Here is a 21,948-nt window from a genome sequence, read left to right as displayed (position 1 = left end):
GAGTATTCCCCTTTCTCCACATCCTCACCAGTATTTTCTAGCATTTGTTCTCTTGATCTTAGCCAGTCTGATTGGAGTAAGGTGATAACTTAGGGTGGCTTTAATTTGCATTTCCCTAAATACTAATGATGTTGAAATATTTTTAAGGTATTTCTTAGCCATCTTTATTTCTTCCTTTGAGAATTGTCTGTTTAAATCTTTAGCACATCTTTTAATTGGGTTATTTGCTTTCTTGCTTTTTTTGTTTTTTGAGTTCTTTATACATTCTGGATATTAAACCTCTATTAGATGTGTCACTGGTGAATATATTTTCCTACTCTGTGAGTTTTCTCTTCACTTTTTTGTTTCTTTTTGCTGTGCAGAAGCTTTTTAATTTAATGGGGCCCCACTTGTTTATTGTTGAATTTAATTTCTGAGCAACTTCTGTTGGATTTAGAAAAACCTTTCCTATACCTATATCTTGTAGGTTACTGCTAATATTTTCTTCTAATAGTTTCAGGGTTTCCAGTTTCACATTGAGGTCTTTGATCCATTTGGAGTTGACTTTTATGCAAGGTGAAAGATAAGGATCTAGTTTCATTCTTCTACAGGTAGAGATTCAGCTTTGCCAGCACCATTTGTTGAAGATGCTGTCTTTCCTCCATTGTGTGTTCTTGGCACCTTTGTCAAATATCAAGTGGCTGAAATTGCTCAGATTTGGGTCTTCAATGTTGTTCCATTGATCTGTCTGCCTATTTTTGTGTCAGTACTATGCTGTTTTTATGACTATAGCTCTGTAGTATATTTTCAGATCTGGTATAACAATCCCCCCAGCATTGCTGTTTGGGCTCAGGGTTGCTTTGGTAATCAGTGGTCTTTTGTGCTTCCATAAGAATTTAAGTGTGTTTTTTTTCTAATTCTGTGAAGCATGTCATGGGGATTTTGATTGGGATTGCATTGAATCTATATTTTGCTTTTGGTAGGATGGTCATTTTCACAATATTAATTCTTCTAATTCATGAGCATAGGAGGTCCTTCCATCTCCTGGTGTCTTCCTCAATCTCTTTCTTTAAAGTTTTACAGCTTTCATTGTAGAGATCTTTGATGTCTTTGGTCAGCTTTATCCCAAGATATTTTATTTATTTATTTTTTTGCAGCTATTGTGAATGGGAGCATTTCCCTTTACTCTTTCTCCAATTGATTGTTATTGGTATATAGAAAGGCTAATGATTTTTGTAGATTAATATTATAACCTCCACTTTACTGAAAGTGTTGATCAGTTCTAGGAGTGTTCTGTTGGAACTTTTGGGGATCTCTTAGGTGGTGTTATATCTTCTGCAAAAATGGATAATTTGGTGTCTTCTTTTCCGATTAGTACTCTTCTCTTGTCTTATTGCTCTAACGAGATTCAAGCACTATATTGAAAAGGAGTGGAGATAGTGGACATCCTTGTCTGGTTCCCAATTTTAATGGGAATGCTTCTGATTTTTTTTTCCATTTAGAATGATGTTGGCTGTGGTTTTGTTGTATATAGCTTTAATTATGTTGAGGTATGTTCCCTCCAGTCCAGTTTCCTTTAGAACTTTTATCATGAATCCATGCTGAATTTTGTCAAAAGCTTTTCTGCATCTATTGAGATGGTGATGAAGTTTTTGTCTTTGAGTCCATTTATATGATTGATGATGTTTATTGACTTGCGTATATTGAAACATCCCTGCATGTCTGGAATAAAGCCTACTTGACCATGATCTTTTTGATGTACATCTGTATGCAGTTTGCAAGTGTTTTGTTGGGAATTTTTGCATCTGTGTTCATTAAGCATATGGATCCGTAGTTTTCTTTTTTGGTTATGTCTTTACCTGGTTTTGATATTAGACTGATGCTGGCTTCCTACAAGGAATTTTGGAGTTCTCCCTCTGCTTCTAACATTTTAAATAATTTAAGTAGTATTGGTTGGAAGTCTTCTTTAAATGTCTGATAGAATTCTGCTGTAAATCCATCCAGGCCTGGGCTTTTTTTTCAGTCGGGAGGCTTTGTATTACTGTTTCAATTTCTTTATATGTTATGGGTCTATTTGAACTGTTGATCTCTTCTTGGTTTAACTTTGGTGGCTCCAATGATTTTAGATATTCATCCATTTCTTTTAGATTTTCAAATTTAATAGAGTAAAAGTTTTTAAAGTATTTCCTTATAGTGTTTTGGATCTTTTGGGTGTCTGTTGTAATGTTCCCCCTTTCATCTGTGATTTTGTTGATTTGGATTTTCTCTTTCTTTCTTTTGGTTAACTGGGCTAAGGGTCTATCTATCTTGTTTAGTTTTTCAAAGAACCAGCTCTTATATTCATTGATCCTTTTATTATTTTCTATGATTCTATTTCATTAATTTCTGCTCTGATTTGTGTTATTTCTTCTCTTCTGCTGGGTTTGGGTTTCATTTGTTCTTGCCTTTCCAGCGTCTTGACTTGCAATGCTAGGTCATTTATTTGGACTCTAATTTTTTAATGTAAGCGCTTAGAGCTATAAACTTCCCTCTTAGGACTGCTTTTAAAGTGTCCTAGAGGTTGTTTTGTGTTGTATTGTCCTTTTTGTTGAGTTCCAGAAATTTTTTAATTTTTAAAATTTTTCTTTTGACCCACTCATTGTTTAGGAGTGTGTTATTTAATCACCATGAGTTTGTGTAGTGACTAGGGCTTCTTCCAGTGTTGATTTTGAACTTTATTGCATTGTGGTCTGATAGAATGCATGGAATTATTTGTGTGTGTGTACATGTGTATGTGTTTCTTGAGGTTTGTTTTATGCCCCAGCATGTGATCAATTTTTCAGAAAGTTCCATGGGGTGCTAAATAGAAAGTGTATTCTTTGGTGCTTGGGTGGAATATTTGTAAGACATCTGTTAGGTCCACTTGAAGTATGGTATCATTTAATTCAGACATCTCTCTTTATTCTTTGTCCAGTTGACCTGTCTAATGGAGACAATGGTATATTGAAGTCCCCCAGTATTACTGAGTTGGGCTTAATCTGTATCTTAAAGTCCTGTACTGTTGTTTTTATGAATTTGCTTGTAACAGAGTTTGGTGCATATATGTTCAGGATTGTAGTATCTTCTTGGTTAATTGTTCCTTTGATCAGAATAAAGTGACCCACTTATCTCTTCTGATTAGTTTTACTTTAAAGTCTTTTTTTTTCAGATTTTAGAATTGCAACCCCTGCTTGTTTCTTAGTGCCATTTGCTTGGAATATTCTTTTCCATCCTTTTATCTTAAAGGTAGTAGCTGTCTTTGAAGGTGAGATGGATTTCTTGCAGACAACAAAAAGATGGATTTTGTTTCTTAATCCCTTCACCTAGTCTGTGTCTTTTGATTGGGGAGTTCAGTCCATTGATAGTTAACGTTATTATTGAAAGATGTGTAATGGTTGCCATCATTTTGATCACTGCATTCTTTGTCTAATTTTGTGTTTCCTTGATTATACCTTTATTTAGTTTCTTTTGTTGCCCCCTGGGGTATAGTTGTTCCTTTCTCTATTCTTTCTGTTGCTTCAAGTGTTCTTTGAAGGGCTGGTTTCATGGACATATGTTCTTTCAGGCTATTCATGTCCTGGAAGATTTTTCTTTCCTCTTCAATTATAATAGACATTTTTTCTAGGTAAAGTATTTTGGGCTGGCATCTATTGTCATGTAGAATTGGAAATACCTTGGTCCAGGCTCTTCTGGCTTTCATAGTTTGCATTGATAAGTCAGCTGTTATTCTGATGGGCTTTCCTTTGTATGTGACTTGTTGTTTTTCTTTTTCTTCTCCAATATTCTCTCTTTGTTCTGTACATTTAGTGTTTTTTACTATGATATGTCATGGGGAGTCCCTTTTCTGGTCCTGTCTATTTGGTGTTCTGTGTGCTTCTTGTATTTGTATGGAGATGTCTTTCCTTAATTTCAGGAAATTGTCTTCTACAATCCTGTTTAATATCTGGTCAATACCATTAACCTGAAATTCCTCTTCCTCTATACCTATGATATGTAGATTTGGTCCATTCATGGTGTGCCACATCTCCTGCATATTCCATTCCTGTGTTTTTAAAAAATTTTCATAATCTTTTCTTGAGTGGTCCAGTTCTTCAATTTTATCCTCCAGCATTGATATTCTGTTTCCATTTCATTCATTCTAGTGGTGAGGCTTTCCCCTGTTGTTTCAAGTTGGCTTATTGAATTTTTTACTTCCTTCTTCATTTCAGCCTTAGTTTTCTTCAATGTTTCTATCTCTTTTATTAATTCATTCAGAAGTGTATCTTTATCTTCTTTCAGTTCTTTGATTTGTTTGTGTGTTCTTTAAATCAGTTGAATTCCTTGATCATGTTTATGATTGTTCTTTTAAATTCTGTGTCCTGGGTTATCTCTAGGGGGTTCTCCATGTAGAATTCTTTTATAGTACTGGTGGAGTTTGGTGGGGACATAGTGTTTTGGCTTTACATTTTATTATTTTTTTGCTGTGATTTTGGCATGTGAATTTCTTTTGTTGTTTGTGATTCTGGTATGAAAATTAAGTTGAAGTTTGCTTCTGTTTGTATTGCTGGTGTGCCTTTATTGTTTTCTTATTTGTTATATAAAGCTAGTTGGTCTAGCTTTCAGGTTCCCTCAGGTTTTATTTTATCTGATGGCTTCTTATCAGCTACTTAGGAGCTCCCACAGATGTCCAAGTCAGATTCCAGTCAGGTACACTCAGGCTTCCTTCTAAGGTTTGGACCCCTACTAGTGGGAACTCAGAGCACAGTTTAGGAAGCTTCCCAAAGGGAGGTCTGATTTTGGGACTGTCAGTTGGTCTGCTGAGTTTTCAGCCCCTATGCCAGAGGGAGGCCAGAACAGGCATTCTCAGGCGGTCTGCTGAGATCTCAGTCCCCACACCAACAGAGATCAGAACAGGCCCTCTCCGACAGTCTGCTAAGATCTCAGCTTTACACTACCATAGAGTAGAGGTCTGCCCTGGGGCTCTGGGAGGGGCCTCATGTAATTCTGGTTAGGGGGTTGTGTAAGGCACTATATGGGGATGTTCACCACCATGTGGAGGCAGGATCCAGGCACTCTCAGGTGGTCTCCTGAGTTCTCAGCCCCTATGCCAGAGGGAGGCAAGAACAGGAACTCTCAGGCAGTCTGCTGAGATCTCAGCCCTTACACCCCACAATATTAAACTTTCTAAATTTGATTATTATTCTATTTTTAATAATTTATATGTACATTAAAAAGTATTTTTATTGATTCTAGAATTTCATACAATGTATTTTGATGATATTCAGACCTCCTCCCCCTTCTCCACCCCCACATTACTATCCACCCCCTGAATTCATGCCCTCTATTATTATTTGACCTTTTTAAAAAGACCTATTGAGTCTAATTTTGTGTTTCCCAAGTATTCTGGGGACTAAGTCTATCCCTTGGAGTCTGGTCAACCTACCAGGCATCATGCCAGTAAAGAAAACTGACTTTCCCTCTCCCAACATCTATCAATTGCTATTAGATCCACAGTTAGGGGTGGGGCTTCCTGCCCCCCTCCCCAACCCATGCTGGGCCCATCTGGCTTGGGTTTCCAAAGGTCTTGTGTATGCTGTCATAAGGTCTGTGGGTTCATGTGTCCAACTATTATGTGGTGTCTAGATAATACAGTTTCCTTGTATTCATCTTCTACTTCTGGCTCTTGCAATCTTTCTGTCCCCTCTTCTGAAATTATCCCTGAGCCTTTTTACAATGATCTCTGAGCCTCAGGAGGAGACAGTGTGATATTGGTGTCCCATTTAGGGGCTGGACCCTCCACAGTCTTTGATTCTCTGCATGTGGACCATTTGTGGGTCTCTGTCAATCACTATCTGCAGTAGAAAGACTCTTCTCTGGTGAGAGTTGAGAGATGGGTATAACTATATAATTACATAGTTTACCTATTACATAAGTCAGTTTAATATTATATCCATTTAGCAAAATGATAGTAGGTTCTCACCTATAGTCTCTGACCTGTGTAGCCACAGATTCTTGACTCTGATAACAGTGTCAAGTATGGGCTCAATCTTGTGAAGGAGGCCATAAATGAAATCAGAAGGTGATTGGTTACTCCCATGATATTTGTGCCGCTGTTGTACCAGTGGGCATAGTTTGCCAGCTCACAGGTTCACAGCTGGGAAAGGTTGATGATTATCTTTGTCAGTAACATGTATAACATCTTCTAGTACTATAAAAGTTGGCCAGCAGAGAGGTAGCTTTGAGGTCAGCACCTACTTGATTTCTCCTTGTTTATTCTGCAACTCTGGTGTGTGATATCTTTGGCAATAGGGTCTTATCATCCAGCTCTGGAGGGTAACCAAGTGCAATGGCAGTAGCCAGTATTGTTTGTGGATCTGTGGGATCTCCCTGGTCAACAACTCCAAAAAGGAGTCCATTCCTCACATTGGGCTTTTCATTCGTTAGCCTGTGGTGTCCATTAGGGCCATTGAATCCTTGCTGTAGTGAACTACACTTAAGCTCTTCTTGTATTATATATGTATGTACTGAAAGAAGTGTCTGTGTCTTTCCAAATGCCTTTGGGGTTAGTTATCCCTCCTCTTCCTCCCTAGTCTGCCCTGCCATCCCTTTCCCTACCCCATTTAACCCACCCTACCATTATTCCTGGTTTCCATTTCTAGCACTGCCTTCTGTCTTCCCTCGTATGAACAACCCCCATGGCCCCTTATTAGCTTCCTGACCTCTGTGGATTTTCCAATCAAAACACACATATCTAAATATCCACGGCTAGCATGCACCTATAAAAGAGAACTTGTGACATTTGTCTTTTTAGGTCTGGGTTACCTCACTCGGGATGATTGCCTCCAGTTTCATTCATTTATCTATGAATTTAATAATTTAATTTTTCTTAAGAGCTGAATAAGATTCCATTGTGTAAACATACAACATTTTCATTGTTCATGGACATCTAGATTGTTGATGGACATCTAGATTGTTGCCATTTCCTGACTAGTGTGAATAGGGCAGCAATGAACATGGGTGAGCAGATATCTTTGTAATAGGATGCAGAGTCCTTCTGGTATGTGCCCAAGAGTGCTATGGCTGGATCATGTGGGAGATTTATTTTTAGCTCTTTGAAGAACCTCCACACTGATTTTCATAATGGCTGCACCAGTTTGCACCCCACCAGTAGTGAATAAGTGTTCCCTTTTCCCCACATCCTCACCGGCATTTGTCATTTTTTTGTTTTTGGATCTTAGCCATTTGGACTGGGGTAAGATAAATCTTGAAGTAGTTTCAATTTGCATTTCTCTGCTGTTCAAAAAGTTGGACATTTAAAGAATATTTCTCAGCCATTTGTGTTTCGTCACTTGATGATTCTGTTTAGTTTCTTGCCTCCATTTTTTTAAATGTTTAGTTTTTGAGTATCCTAGATACTAAATTTGATCTAATGGAATGGTATTTATTCCTTTTACTTTATTTCTCCCATTATTTAATTCTCCTTGTGAATGCAATGTAGGAAACAAATTCCTTTGCAGGTAAAATCTTTGAAGTAAAATATAACCAGAGAGATGCCTCCAGTCTTGAGAACTGATTGAACTTCTGAGGATGCCTCATCTCGTTAGATTCCTGTTACTACCTGAGCTGTTCACCTTTTTAGGGATTCTGGCCTTTAATTTTTATGTCATATTTAGAAAGATGTTTATGGACAAAAGTAGCACGTGACACATAGTTGCAGTTGCACATGGCGCCTCTTCTTGCCAAACATTCTTTAGCCTGGGAATTTTCTTATGCTTGGACATGCTCTTTCTGGACAGTCTTGTGTCCAGAGAATCTCCCACTCAGAATCCCAGTCCAATTTTTCATTTATTTCTCCAGAGGGTCTGGTCACTATTCTTCTTTCGAGGCATAATTCTGTTCTCTGCAATAGTTCAAGTTCCATGTTCTATGAGCATGACTAGATTTCTCCAGAATTTCCTATTTTCATGTCATGGGATTCACCCTAGGAGACAGTTCATTAACCAGCACAAACACATGAGAAATTAAATCCCTAGGGTTTAAAGAGAGTACATTATATTGTGTAATTGGCATATTCACTGGGCTTTATTCAAGTGGTTAACATTCAAATACCAAAGTTGATTTCTCCTGCAATGACAGTGTGCACACATTTTCCATACTTCTGCAATTTCAATGTCTCATGCCTTTGGTCCCCAAACCACACTCAATATTAGATTTGGAGTAAGTCAGTTGCACTCTGTGGGGTACAGTTTTCTCATCTGTGTAATTGAAAGATTGGATTTATCTTTGAAATGTTTTCCGGTTCTAATCTTCTATGAACACAGTTTTAATTTGCTGCATGAATAAACTAGTTGTATCTTAAATAACATGTAATTCAGGCAGGGCCTCCTGAAAATATTGTGGTTGTAATAATATACAAAATGAGACATGATTCTGTCATGACTGAAACAATGTTGCTAATACTACATGGACTTAGAAGGCAGTGTTTAGTAAAGAAACAACTAAGGGCAATTGAAATAATCTGACAAGGGGGACATTAAAGCTAAAATTTAATGAAAATGTTCGGAAAACCAGATATGGGTAAAATAAACTAACATTGAGTAAGAAGAAATAGGTAAGCTGGGAAGAAAGACAACTGAGTCAGCTCAGGGGTTGGGGTGCAGTTCAACCACAGCGTGCTCAGTGTGTATCAGGCCCTGGGTTCAGTCCCTACCACACCCCGAAAAAGGAGGAGAAAGAGAAAATGAAGGGGAAGAAAAATCACACGATAGAAAGAAGATCCTGAGGTAGCAACTGGAGAATTCTCACCCCATTTCTCTGCCTGGTAGTCATTACTTCAGCCTGTGCTTGGTTCAGAGTTGCAAGGAAGCAGACATTTTCTGTCCGTGGGCTGGTCACCATGTGCCTGCCTTTTGCTGGATAAACTCATAGGGATGACTAACACAGTCGCATCATGAAAAATGGCAATCAGTGGCAGGCAGATGATTGGCCCAGTAGTCTAAACCTTAACCTTATACTTCTGGAACCTGTCACAGTTTCCCATAGCTCAGGACATGGCTGGCTCACATGAATGCAGAGGCAGCATGCCTTATAGTGTTTCTCAAGGCAAGGTTGGCTCAGGAGACTGGACTAGAGGTTAGGCACTTGGTAGCCAGGGCTAGTGCTCCCTGTAGCCTGAGAAACATGCGCTTCTGACTTGAAAGTACAAAGGTCCTAGGACACTTTTAATCATCATTCTATTCTGGCTGTTTTCTGCAAAATGAAATCCTGTCAGATAAAAGCATCAATGGATACTCAGTCATTGGCTCTTAGCCTATTTTACTGCTCCCACAGAAGCCATCTTTAGAGCAATAATGATGGTTTTGGTTGCTGGTTTCTAGTTTCTTAACACAGCCTGTGGACATTTCCCTGCAGAAATCTTGTCCACCTTTATCTGACACAGGCCAGCTTTGCTGACATAAATCCAGTTACTTTTCTATCTGTAGTTCTGCCATGTGGCTGTGATGTCAGCCCTTAACTATGTGTTTGGGAGGAAGATGGGCCTCTGGCTCCTGCCCTCATCACTGCATGCCGGCTTTCACTCACATGTGCCTGGGGAGATGGAAACAAAAGAAGAGGCGAGCAAAGCATTAGTGGGCAGAGACACATGAGAACTCCTTACCACTAACTATGACTAGCCTTTCAATGTTTGCTAACACAAAGCCGAAAACGTTTGAGTGGTGAAAGAATATAATTGGTATGCTTTACTATTTAAGTTATAATATTATATCCTATTAACATCTATTACATACTTACTGATAAAATATAGTCCTACTGAGAGGGAGCTTTAAAAGAATAGACAAGTGGGGCTGGAGAGATGGTTCAGCGGTTAAGAGCACTGGCTGCTTTTGCAGAGGACCCGGGTTCTATTCCCAGCACCCACATGGTGGCTAACAACCATCTGTAACTCCAGTTCCAGGGGAATTCAACTCCCTCTTCTGATCTCCATGGGCATTGCACAGCATAGATTTTACTTACATACATGCAAGCAATATACTCATACAGATAAAATAAAAATAATAAACTATTAAAGAAGAATAAACAAAAGTAGAAATATATTTAATTCATTTTAACTTTAATATTAAACATCTATATAAGTACTCCAGTAATTTTTAAACTGTAATTCCTGATTCATTCATGACTGTATTTGTTAAAAATGTGGGGTTCAGTAAGGGTAGAAAGTGGCAGTTATTAAAGTTAAGTATTCATTCATGAATCTGCTTATAATATCTCTATGCACACATGATTGATGTAGATGCATTTTTATATTTTTATGATATGTCAAGAAAGTACAAAACACAATCTACTTCAATTGATTTTTTTTTTTTTTTTTTTCTTTTTGAGACAGTGTCTCCCTGTAGCTCCGGCTGTCCTGGAACTCACTGTGCAGACCAGGCTGGCCTTGAACTCACAGAGATCCGCCTGCCTCTGCCTCCGGAGTGCTGGGATTAAAGGCGTGTACCACCACGCCCAGCTTCAGATGATTTTTAAAGGAGGGAGTTAGTCTAGAATGCTGACTCTCTCTTCTCAAGAACACACTGCTTTAAGAGCCAAATTAAACAGTTTTCACCATGTAGACCATTTCTTTCTCCATTCAATACAGAGCTATGATAGAATGTTTGCTATTTTCTGCAAAGGGATTTCTGATCTTTTACTGTTGTACAGGGAAACGCCCAGGCATGATCAAAAGCACAGTAATAAAAGTCACAGGGTACCCACTGGACTTTCCTGCCCTCCTCATTCCCAATACAGAGTTCCTGCCTGTCCCAGTGATTTTTTTTTTAGTGCTGCTTTTCATCAGCCATCTTGGAAGAGGCCCAGAAAAGACATGCATGAAGTTAAGAAGTGATAACCAGAAAGACTACGGGGGATTTATTTTAGAGAAATGGGCAGAGAGAGTTATGTGGTAAGGATAGTATTTGCAGACTCCAATGTTCATTAAAAAACCAAAACAACAAAAATATTTAGATGGAGGAGATTGTCTTGTTACACACTCAGGTGTAAGCAAATCAGACAGACACTCTGATTAAGGTCTAGGGTATAATTTTACTAGGAAATTCAAGTGAATGTAATGGAATCTTGTCTTTATAGTTCATCAAAGACTCTGAAAGGCAAATCTAGGCACATAAATTGCTGTAGCTTACAAAATGTAATGATTGGCTCTAACACAGAGACACAAATTACACCTCAGTTACAAAGGACCACAACTTTGCTAGGTTTAAAATATGGCTTCTGATGTTTAAGCACAGTTTTAGAATTTCTACTTTGCTTATTTGTATACATCTGTAACGGAAAAGAAGAAACAATGACTCTGACCACCCAACAAAATGATAGGAAAATGTTAGATTTCAGTTAGGAATCCAGTTTCCTAAAGAGAAATTGAGTTTGTGATGATATATCCCTTGGAATCTTTGCTTTAAACCATGTTGATCTCTATGAGCTCAAGGCCATCCCAAACACACCAGTAAAAGTCCCAGATGGATCCTTGGATTGGCACTCTATCACATGTCTAAACAGTCTGAGGCCATATGGATTCACTGAGAAACCAAGTCTCATAAATGATTGAACGATAATGTTGTTACGCTGTAAGGCACAAGCAGGGGGGTGACGGAGCAGCTACCCCAAATGTAGGGCTCCCTGTGCAATGCCTTCCTCTATCCACAGCATCTGTCTTCCCTCTTCTTGTGGCTCAAATCTCATATAACTAATATGGCTTTGTGGGTCGAAGGACCATCCACGCTCCTCAGTTCCTCCTTTGACTATGTGCTTGGTGTCATGGTGCAAAAGTTTTTATGAAAATCCTTAAAGGAAGCAGAAAAACATTGTCATTTTTGGAAAAATGTAGTTTTGTGGGTTTTCTGTTAGTCTACAGAGTTCATTTGCTTATTTTCTCTATTTTTCCTTTTTTTTTCAGATTGGTCATAGAAAAAAGTTTGTGAGTTTAAAGCTATTTTTGATCTTCAGAGATAGTTGTTTTTCTTTTTCATTATTAAATCAGCTGAAGACAGGGTACAGAAGAAATGTCTCTCTTCCTCACCTTTTTATAACTGATCTTAGACCAAAATAACAGGTCAAGCTGTTGGGTATGAATTTTCTCCGGCAACATGAAATCCAAGCATAGCCGCCCTTTCTGTTTATACTGATATGATAAACACGGAAGTGCATGAGCATTCTTGCACGGGAACACAATTGAATTTAATTGTTGGTGCATTGTTTCAAAGCACTGAAGGAAACCAAAACCTAGCACTGCTGTTATTTCTCAGTTTAATGGTATTTTAGAAAGAGCCATCTGCCTTGTCAAGGTCAGAAAAGTGAACATTGTGTGAACATCAGTGTTAGCTTTTGTTTTGCTGTTGCTGTTTCTTTTTTCAAGGCAGAGTCTCACTGTATACACTAGACTGCACTGGAGCTCACTATATAGCCTGGACTGGCTTCAGGTTTGCCTTCCTCTCCCCTCAGACTCCTTAAACACTGGAATTATAGGCATGTACTACCACATCCAGCTCTAAGAGAAGCTTTCAATAAATATTTCAGAGACACTGGAATTATAGGCATGTACTACCACATCCAGCTCTAAGAGAAGCTTTCAATAAATATTTCAGAGACACTGGAATTATAGGCATGTACTACCACATCCAGCTCTAAGAGAAGCTTTCAATAAATATTTCAGAAACATGTTGTTTTTCTCTCTAAAAATTGTATAATTTAATTTTATAAAGGCACAATCAAAATTTAATAGACCATTTTCCAATATTTACTATTGAGGCCTTTCCAAATATGATATTTTATTTATTTTAATTATTATTTATTGGATATCTGACTTCTTTGTTAGAATACCGCAATTCATTTTTGTACAGAAAACTTAAATATGATCTAGCATAGATTTTTTTATCCTGTAGTTTAATAAAAGAAAATTTATCCATAGATATAGCAAATGTGTTACCCCTAGTACAAGCATCTCTCCTTTCAAGAGCACCCCTAGCATTCAAGAGAATCCTAATGTCCCATTGGTCTGTCAGTCTTTCCTTCCCCTCCCTCCCTCCCTCCCTCCCTCCCTTCCTTCCTTCCTTCTTTTGACAGTCTTCTGTAGCCCCAACTGGCCTGTAACTTGCTACGTAGACCAGGCTGGCCTCAGTCTCACAGAGATTCTCTGCCTCCTTGAGCACTGGGATTAAAGGTGAGTGAGCACGACCATACCACACCAAACATCATTTCTTGCACTGATCTCCACCCCCAATCCCACCTCACACTTTCTGAATTCCCCTTGAGTTATTGCTGATGTCAGTGGTCCATGTGTGTATGGATGTACATCTGGATTCCCTATTCTATCCTACTGATGTGTGTATTTATTCCTACGGGACAAGGGCAGTCTGTGATGTGACAGTATATACTTTTATGCTCTGCCAAAATTTGGAGTAGAAAACGTCCATATTGATATTTCATTTTCCAGAATTTTATCTTGACTATCTTAGATCCTTTTGGTTTCAGCAGGTTCATTTTTGGACGTTGATTGAGATTTCATTAAATTCATAGACTAATTTGGGAACAAAGAACATCTCAAACTGAGTCTTCAAATCCGTGAACGTATGATCTTTCTGTTCATTCATATTTTCTCTAATTTCTTTCATCACTGTTGTAAAGGTCTCAGTATTGAGTTTTACATTTCCACTAAATTTATCACCACTTGTTTATGCTGTTGTAAACAGTATTTGACATGTTACATTCCAGTTACATGACCAATACCCACATCCTAAACTGATTTCCAGACTTGTTCCACTCATTCTTAGTTCCTACCCGTATCTATTAGGTTCATAATTGCAGTCTGCGAAGATGGTCATAGCAAGAAACTGTTCTCTTTTCCGTTCTTTCTCCCACCTTACTGCAGCAAGCAGGACTTGTATGATGTTCCGTAGAGAGGGTGAGCTTGGACACGCTCTCCCGTCTCTTCATTTGGACAGGAAAGCATTGAATCACCCACCACCTAAGCATGACACTGGCTCAGGCTGTCCACCCATGACTTTCTAGCTTGTGCTTGCCCAGAGTTTCTATTAAGGATGAGTGCTGATTTTTCAGAATGATTTGATCACAAACTTTTGGTCTTTTATCCTATCAATCTGTGAATTATGTTGCTTGCTTTTCTAATATCAAAACAATCATATTTCTAGCATAAACTATGCTTGCTGTGATAGAATTTTCACATTATCCCGATTTATTATGTTAAAGTTTTGTGAAAGTTTTTTTGTACCTGTGTTCATTAAACATATTTATCTGTAGTGTCTTTGTTGTATACTTGCTTTCTTTGAGTTTGAGTCATATTTGGTCTTGTAGGATGAGATAGAGTCATCTCATCTTCTTTCCTACATTTATTTGTATAGTGCAAATATTTCTTTCGTTTGGTCGACTCTCACTAGTGGCTATTTGAGTACATAGTTTTCTTTGCTGTAAGATTTTAAATGACAGATTTAATTTCATTGGTTGACAGAGACTATGAAAGCTTTTATTTATTTATTTATTTATTTATTTATTGAGTCAACTTTAGCAATATGTGGCTGTGAAAGAATTTGTGTATTTTATCTACATTATCAAATCCATTTGCACAGTTTTTATGTATCTTTTCCTTTAATGCCCAGAAATTTTATGGTAATATCTCCTCTTTCATTCTTAAAAATAGTAATTTGTAGTCTTTCTTTTTTACTGGATAACTTTTTTACTGGATAAATTATGCTAACATTCTATCACTTTTAATAAGAATGAGGTTTTTTTTTCCACCACTTTTCCTTGTTGTGATTCCATTTCCTATTTACCGATGTCTATGCTCATCTTTGTTCTTTATTTTAATTACTTGTTTCCTTGGAGAGCTGTTGCTGTCTATTGCGGAAGGTTTTCTTCAGACTTCAGTGGAAGCGCACCTGCTGGAGGCCGAGGCAGTGAGGGCAGCAGGGAGCCCCCTGAGCCAGGCGGGTCAGCCGCGTCAGTCCAGCCAGATGACCCTCACATCCTAGATCCTTTTCTCTTTTCTAGTTTCTTTAGGTGAAAATTAACTAATTTTATTTTCCAAGTCGATAGTTTATATGCCAGTAAGTGCTGTTTAATGGTGATATTACCATCTGTGTCCCACAAGGGAGTCCTCTGCCTGCACTCTCTTATTATCTTACAACTACAAAAGTCAGTTACCAGCTCCATCATGCAGATAAAGGAGCTGAGACCCAAGGGGCTGGAGCAAGTTACACAAGTGTGTCTAGCTTGTCAGTGTGTGAGATGGGCTTTGACTGAAGGTCCCTTTGACAACCATGACTGGTCTTAATATGCTTTTGAGACAGGGTCTAGAAACCCAGGCTTGCAATGTAGCCAGATAGGACTTGAAATACGGATCTTTTATCTCTGTGTCCTGGGTGCTGGGATTGTAGGTGTGTGCCATCATGCCTGCCTCTGGTCTCCTCTTCCTCACGTCACGTCCGAGGCACATGGCTTGCAGTTGCTCAGAAATACAGAGCAGGAAGTTATAAAAGCGCACGACTAAATTGTTTATACTCCCTGTATAGTATTTCTGTAATCGAACATATTTTTTAATGCTTATGACAATTTACTTGGAATTGAAAAATCATAACACTTCAAGACAAAACTGTTTTTCTGTCAAAACTTAGGTAAATATGTTCACTATGCCATTAAAGCTTAATATTGGGTTGCCTTTGGGATTTTGAAAACTTCGTTTCAAAGTGAAACCAACTTTGAACATTCTAAAGAACTGTTGAAAACCAGGTGCACAGGCACACATTATTGCAGTATATATTACTAAATGTGTTACAAATATAGCATAATTAAAAAAAATTTCTCTCTGTTTTTTTCTTCACAGCATGCTTCCAAGACTATACAGAAAATACTGGGGAGCTCAGTTCTCCAAACTTCCCCAATCCATACCCCAGTAACTGCGACTGCATTTATACAATCACAGTGGGACCAAATCAACAGATTGCATTACACTTCACAAACTTCTCCTTAGAGGACCTCCCTTCTGGAACATGTGTAGATTTTGTGGAAATCAGGTATGTGACTTTATTTCATTATACTCTTTATTTTCACCAATAATCTTTTCTGGAAAGATTAAGGAAAAATATGGAAACTTCTATAAACTTTTCTGATGTGTTTTCTCCTACACAACATAAATTTTGTCATATGAAACCTGACATAGAGGAGATGGAGGGACTATATAAGGTTTGATGGTTAAGATTTTTTTTAAAGTTGTATGTGTGTGTATGTATATGTGTATGTGTGTGTATGTGTGTATGTGTGTGTGTATGTGTGTGTGTATATGTGTGTATGTATGTGTGTGTATGTGTGTGTATGTATGTATGTATGTGTGTATGTGCATGTGTGTATGTGTATATGTATGTGTGCATGTATGTGTGTATGTATGTGTGTGTGCATGTGTGTATGTGTATATGTATGTGTGCATGTATGTGTGTATGTGTATGTATGTATGTGTATGCGTGTATGTGTACATGTATGTGTGTATATGTATGTATGTGTGTATGTGTGCATGTGTATGTGTGTGTATGTGTGTGTGTGTGTGTATGTGTGTGTGTGTGTGTACATGAGCTCAGTGCCTGAAAAGGCAAAAAAAGAGCGTTGAAGCCCCTGGAGATGGAGCTACAGGAAGTTGTGAGCTGTCCAGTGTGGATGTGGAGAACTTAACTTTGGTCCTCTGCAAGAACAGCACGTGTTCTTAGCTGCTGAGCTGTCTCTCTAGCCTGAGGGTTATTTTAATGTAATTTTTGTATTAGGAATATTTAAAAATAAATTCCAGATTTTATTTAGACCAAGAAAACAGACACACTACGACTCTGAATACAGTGCTTACTGTTGTTGATATTTTAGGGGTTTTTTGTTTTTTTTGAGACAGGGTCTTCCTGTAGCCCCACCTGGCCTTTAACTTGCAATGCAGACCAGGCTGGCCTGGATCTCACAGTGATCTGCCTGCCCCTGCCTCCTGAGTGCTGGGATTAAAAGCATGAACCACCATGCCTGGCCTCTAGTTTTATTTCTCTGGTTGTGGTAAAATACCATGACTAAAGCTAGGCATGATGCTGCACACCTTTAATCACCTTTAAGCCCAGCACAGGGGAGGCAGAGGTAGGTGGTGGATCTTGGTGAGACTGAAGCCAGCCTAGTCTAAATAGTGGGGCTACAGGGAGACCCTGTCAAAAAAAAAAAAAAAAACAAAACTGACAAAAGAAACCTGGGGGAGAAACTGGGGGGAGGGTCATTGCTCTCAGGCCCCAGTCTGAAGGTCTCAGAACAAGTAGATCAAGGTGACAGGAACTCAGCTCGTCACATCATCACAATCAAGAGCAAAGAAAAGTGAATGCTTGCTTGTGCTCAGAGCAATTACCCCACTCTTACACAGCTCAGGAACCTGTTGAGGGAGTGACGCCACCGATGGTGGGCTGGGTCTTCCCACACCACCTAACTTAATCAAGACAGACCTCCACAGACAGACCCATTGGCCAACCCATTTGCCTCTTTGAATTTTCTTCCCAAGTGATTGTAACTTGTGTCAAGCTGACAGTTGGCACTAACCATAACAGTTGAGTAATTTCTCATGTAAAAATTTTTTTTAGGGTTTTGCATCTTTGTTGTCCATTTACTCTACTTTTTTCACAAAAACATTGATATAAAAACACCCTACCTTAAAACCTTTGATTTTAAATAACAAAAGTCTAGGAGTGTGGATTTCAGTGAGATATTTTAAAAATTAAAACATCAGTAAAGGTATATATCTTTCCATATCATTACATCAGTTTAAATTAAGCTAGTCATTTTGGTATGCATCTCTGTGGGGTCTCTCCCTTTCCCTCATGGATTGTTGGCCACCAGTCCACAAGGACAAAGGGAGCAGAAGCGACAAACAGGAAGAAAGCCCTCCCGGGGAGGCAGGTTCAGTGATACAAACAGCTCCAGACTCAGTGAAACAGCTCCAGATTCAGCATATAGTGTGGAGGCAGTAGCCAATGCTTCAGCTGATAGGTGCTCATAGTATGCTTTATTTACATGTGGCAGTAGGCTCCTATCATCTGACTACCGGGCAATGCCCAATTATCATATAGAAGAAACCTGGGGGTAGATTTTACTCCAGGTAACTATGCCAAAGGTCATGTTTTAAATGAGGCCAAGCGTCCATGCTTGGCGGCACTTTCCAGGTAAGTCAGGCAGGAAGCCCTGCTGAGAAAGGAGCCAACCTTCACAGCAGGGTTCCCCAACACATCTCTATCTTTTCATTTCTGTATTCTGTCACAGAGATGGAGGCTATGAAAGTTCACCATTCCTTGGAAGGTACTGTGGCTCAAATCTGCCTCCAACAATCATCTCTCACAGTAACAAACTGTGGTTAAGATTTCGGAGTGACCTGGTATACGAAATGATGGGTTTCTCAGCTTTCTGGGATGGATCATTAACTGGTGAGTCGTAAAGCTCAGTCTTTAACAGAGAATCCAAGCTGATTGGTTTCTGCATTCTCAGACGGTCATTCTGTCATCATTTATCAGTTTTTACTAGCTTTATTTTTCCTTTATATTAAAGAGTTATATTAAACTCCAACCAAACAAATTATGTTTGAATTAACAGCAGCCATATATTTAAAAGTACAGAGGAGAAAAGTTGAGGTTCTCTGGCCCAGTCTATCAGGCTGTTTCTCTTGCTTAGCAGAAGGAAGTATGTTGGTATGAGTTAGGACTGTAGCTACTTTGTGATGCAGTGTTGTATTACCATTTTATTTTGAAAAGAGTGAAAGTTAGGTGTGGTGGTACACACCTGTAATCCCAGCATTCCAGGAGAGGCCGGAGCATCTCAAATTTGTGCTTTGAGGTCAGCCTGGACTACATACGGGATTCTTATCTCTAAAAGCCAAAGACTAGAGATGTACTTTTAGTCCTGTACTTCAGTGGTAGGACTCTTGCCTAGCATACTTGAGGGCCAGGGTTCCATCCCCAGCACCGGAAAGTAAGTAAATAAGGAAACGTGTACTAGCACCAGACTGTCATTTAGCCAAGAAGTTTAATTTTACCAGAAAGAAAACGCCGTGCTTCATTCTGTGTTTCTTCTCCGGCAGGCTGTGGAGGCAATCTCACTACTTCCACAGGGCTATTTACGTCTCCCAACTACCCGATGCCCTACTACCACAGCTCTGAATGCTACTGGTGGTTAAAAGCCAACCCTGGCAGCCCTTTCAAACTGGAATTCAATGACTTCCACTTGGAGCATCATCCCAGCTGCTCTTTGGATTATCTGGCTGTATGTACAAGGTCCCCGGGTCTTTCACTGTGCACATCTCACCACTGTACACAATGTGTTTACTTGTTTCTGAGACACAAACAGTGGGAGTATTTAAAGGAGCATCCACATAAAAAATTTAAACACGGTGAAGCCTTAAAAGAAATTTGGAAAAAAAAACTTCTTTGAAGTATAATAAGTACTGAGTGACTTAATATAGCAAATCTTTAAAATATTTTGAATATGAATTATGAAGATATGGTTAAATATCCTAAGAGCAGTTATGGAATTTATTCTAACCATAATCTATATAATTTTATCTATGTGTTGAAAAATAACAATTTGCAAAACTGTCTTGGTGAATTAGAGAAGATATTGGATTCATCCAACTACATCTTTTTATAGTGCCAGCAAATGACCATATTCCACTAAAGTCATAAAAAAAGATAGGATAAAGCTTCACAAACTATAAATTATAAAGTGCACTAATTATTTTCTCAAAATTTGCACTGAACTTTCACCTACAATGTTCAGACTTCAACTTCAATTCACTTCTTACTGTTGTATTTACCAATTTGTTTCTTAACTTTAGACACATTTTAATTTTTTTAAATAAATAATTTATTGAGAATTTCATACATGCATATAAGGTGTTTTAATCAAATCCATGCCCACTCCCTCCCCTCCAACTCCTCCCATATCTCCCCATCACTTTTTTCTGATAACTTCATGTACTCTTTCTTCTTCCTTGATTTATTTATTTTTATGGAGCTTTTGGCTACTCTAACATTCCTCCCTCTGAAGAGGTAACCCTAAAATCTTTTATGGATTAGATACAAACTCCCAAAAACTTTGGACATTTTTGGCCTTTAGACCAGAGTATGTTGCTAAGAGGCCCAAGGACATTTTGACTTTTAGCTAAGAAACTGGCTACTTTTCTTTGGGGTCTTTTTACCCTAACTGCCTAGCCAGTTCCTACCTCCTATTCTTATCACACCATCCTCTGAAAAACACTTTAATTTTTAATGATATCTCTGTTCAGGGCTATTCTTTTTTTATTTTTAAAATTTATTTATTTTTATTTCATGTGAATGAGTGGTCTGCCTGCATGTGTGTAAATGCACTCACGTCATGCAGTGCCCACGGAGGACAGAAGAGGGTGTCAGATTGCCTTGAATTGGAATTATGGACAGTTGTTAGCTGCCATGTGGGTGCTGAGCCAGTGCTCTTAACTACCGAGCCATCTCTCCAGCCCCGTTAGGCCTATTTTTCCCTTTTTTTTCTTTTATTTTTATTTTATGTGTACGAGTGTATTGCCTGCATGTATGTGAATGCACCTGTGTCATGCAATGCCACAGAGGTCAGAAGAGGGTTTTGGATTCCCTATGGACAGTTGTTAGCTGCCATGTGGGTGCTGAGCCAGTGCTCTTAACTACCGAGCCATCTCTCCAGCCCCGTTAGGCCTATTTTTCCCTTTTTTTTCTTTTATTTTTATTTTATGTGTACGAGTGTATTGCCTGCATGTATGTGAATGCACCTGTGTCATGCAATGCCACAGAGGTCAGAAGAAGGTTTTGGATTCCCTTGGAACTGCAGTTAAGGACGGTTCGTAGCCACCATGTGGGTGCTGGGAATTGAACCCCAGTCCTCTGCAAGAACAGTCAGTGCTCTTAACCACTGAGCCATCTCTCCAGCCCTAGGGCTATTCTCTTGTTGTAGAATATATGTATTTTATCTCCATTTCTCTACTAAATGGTCAATTCAATAACATTCATAGCTATGATCATCTGATATTCAAAATGTTTTCTTAAAGGTGTATGATGGCCCAAGTACCAGCTCACATCTGCTAAGTAAGCTTTGTGGGGATACGACACCAGCTCCTGTCATCTCCAGTGGAGACAGCATGTTATTAAAACTGAGGACCAATGAAGGGCAGCAAGGACGTGGCTTTGAGGTCACATACTCACAGAGTAAGTATGCATTCCTGTAGCTGGGTGTCTGGAACGGACCTTCAGACTCTTGAAGAACAAACCCAGAGAAGTATAGAATCCAGTGGTTTGAGCCATTGAATGCTGAGTTTTGACCTATAGCTTTGTTCTTCACAAATATGTCACTATTTTTTACATAAACAGCCCTTTAAAGTTCTCTGAGGGTTATGTCTATTCAAGCTTGCAATTCTTTTTAGAATTTTATCCCTGCTTTGCTGTTCTTCTTCTTGGCTATAATTGGGTTAGCAAGGCTACCTACCTTTTCTTCTTATTCCTGTAACAGTTCGTGGGGTATAGGGTCCTGGAGGTAAAGTCAAGGGCTGGGGCTGTAGCTCAGTTGATAGAGTACTTGTCTACCATGAAGAAGTTCTGGGTTTCATCTCTAGCACTGCCTGAAACTGGGCGTGTTGGCACATGTGTGTAGTCCCGGCAGTTGGTAGATGGATGCAGAAGTACCAGGAAGTTCAAGATCATTCTTAGCTATATGTCTAGTTTGAGGTCAGCCTGTGCTACTTGAAACCATGTCTTAAAAAAAAAACAAAAAACCCATTCATGGGGGCACACATCTTTAATCCCAGCACTCACACTTGGGATGCAGAGGCAGGTGGATTATTGAGCTTTCAAGACCAGCCTGATCTGCATAGTGAGTTCCAGGCTGCCCTGAAAAAAAAAAAAGGAAAGA

At 38.8% G+C, this 21,948-nt stretch overlaps 1 protein-coding gene across 1 annotated transcript in view; it reads left to right on the top strand.

Annotated features, from left to right (window-relative positions):
• Positions 1 to 21,948, top strand: part of Cubn (cubilin) — a 291,759-nt gene that overhangs the window by 57,303 nt on the left and 212,508 nt on the right. The window contains exons 22-25 of the mRNA XM_008833899.3: positions 15,866 to 16,055; positions 18,307 to 18,467; positions 19,118 to 19,299; positions 21,092 to 21,248. Of these exons, the coding sequence (XP_008832121.1) occupies positions 15,866 to 16,055; positions 18,307 to 18,467; positions 19,118 to 19,299; positions 21,092 to 21,248 (690 nt within the window). The remainder of the gene's footprint in view (positions 1 to 15,865; positions 16,056 to 18,306; positions 18,468 to 19,117; positions 19,300 to 21,091; positions 21,249 to 21,948) is intronic.

Source organism: Nannospalax galili, unplaced genomic scaffold, assembly GCF_000622305.1.
Source record: "Nannospalax galili isolate Female #2095 unplaced genomic scaffold, S.galili_v1.0 scaffold976, whole genome shotgun sequence".
Taxonomy (NCBI): domain Eukaryota; kingdom Metazoa; phylum Chordata; class Mammalia; order Rodentia; family Spalacidae; genus Nannospalax; species Nannospalax galili.
Note: the sequence above shows the minus strand (reverse complement) of the source record. Positions and strands in the feature narration are given on the sequence as shown.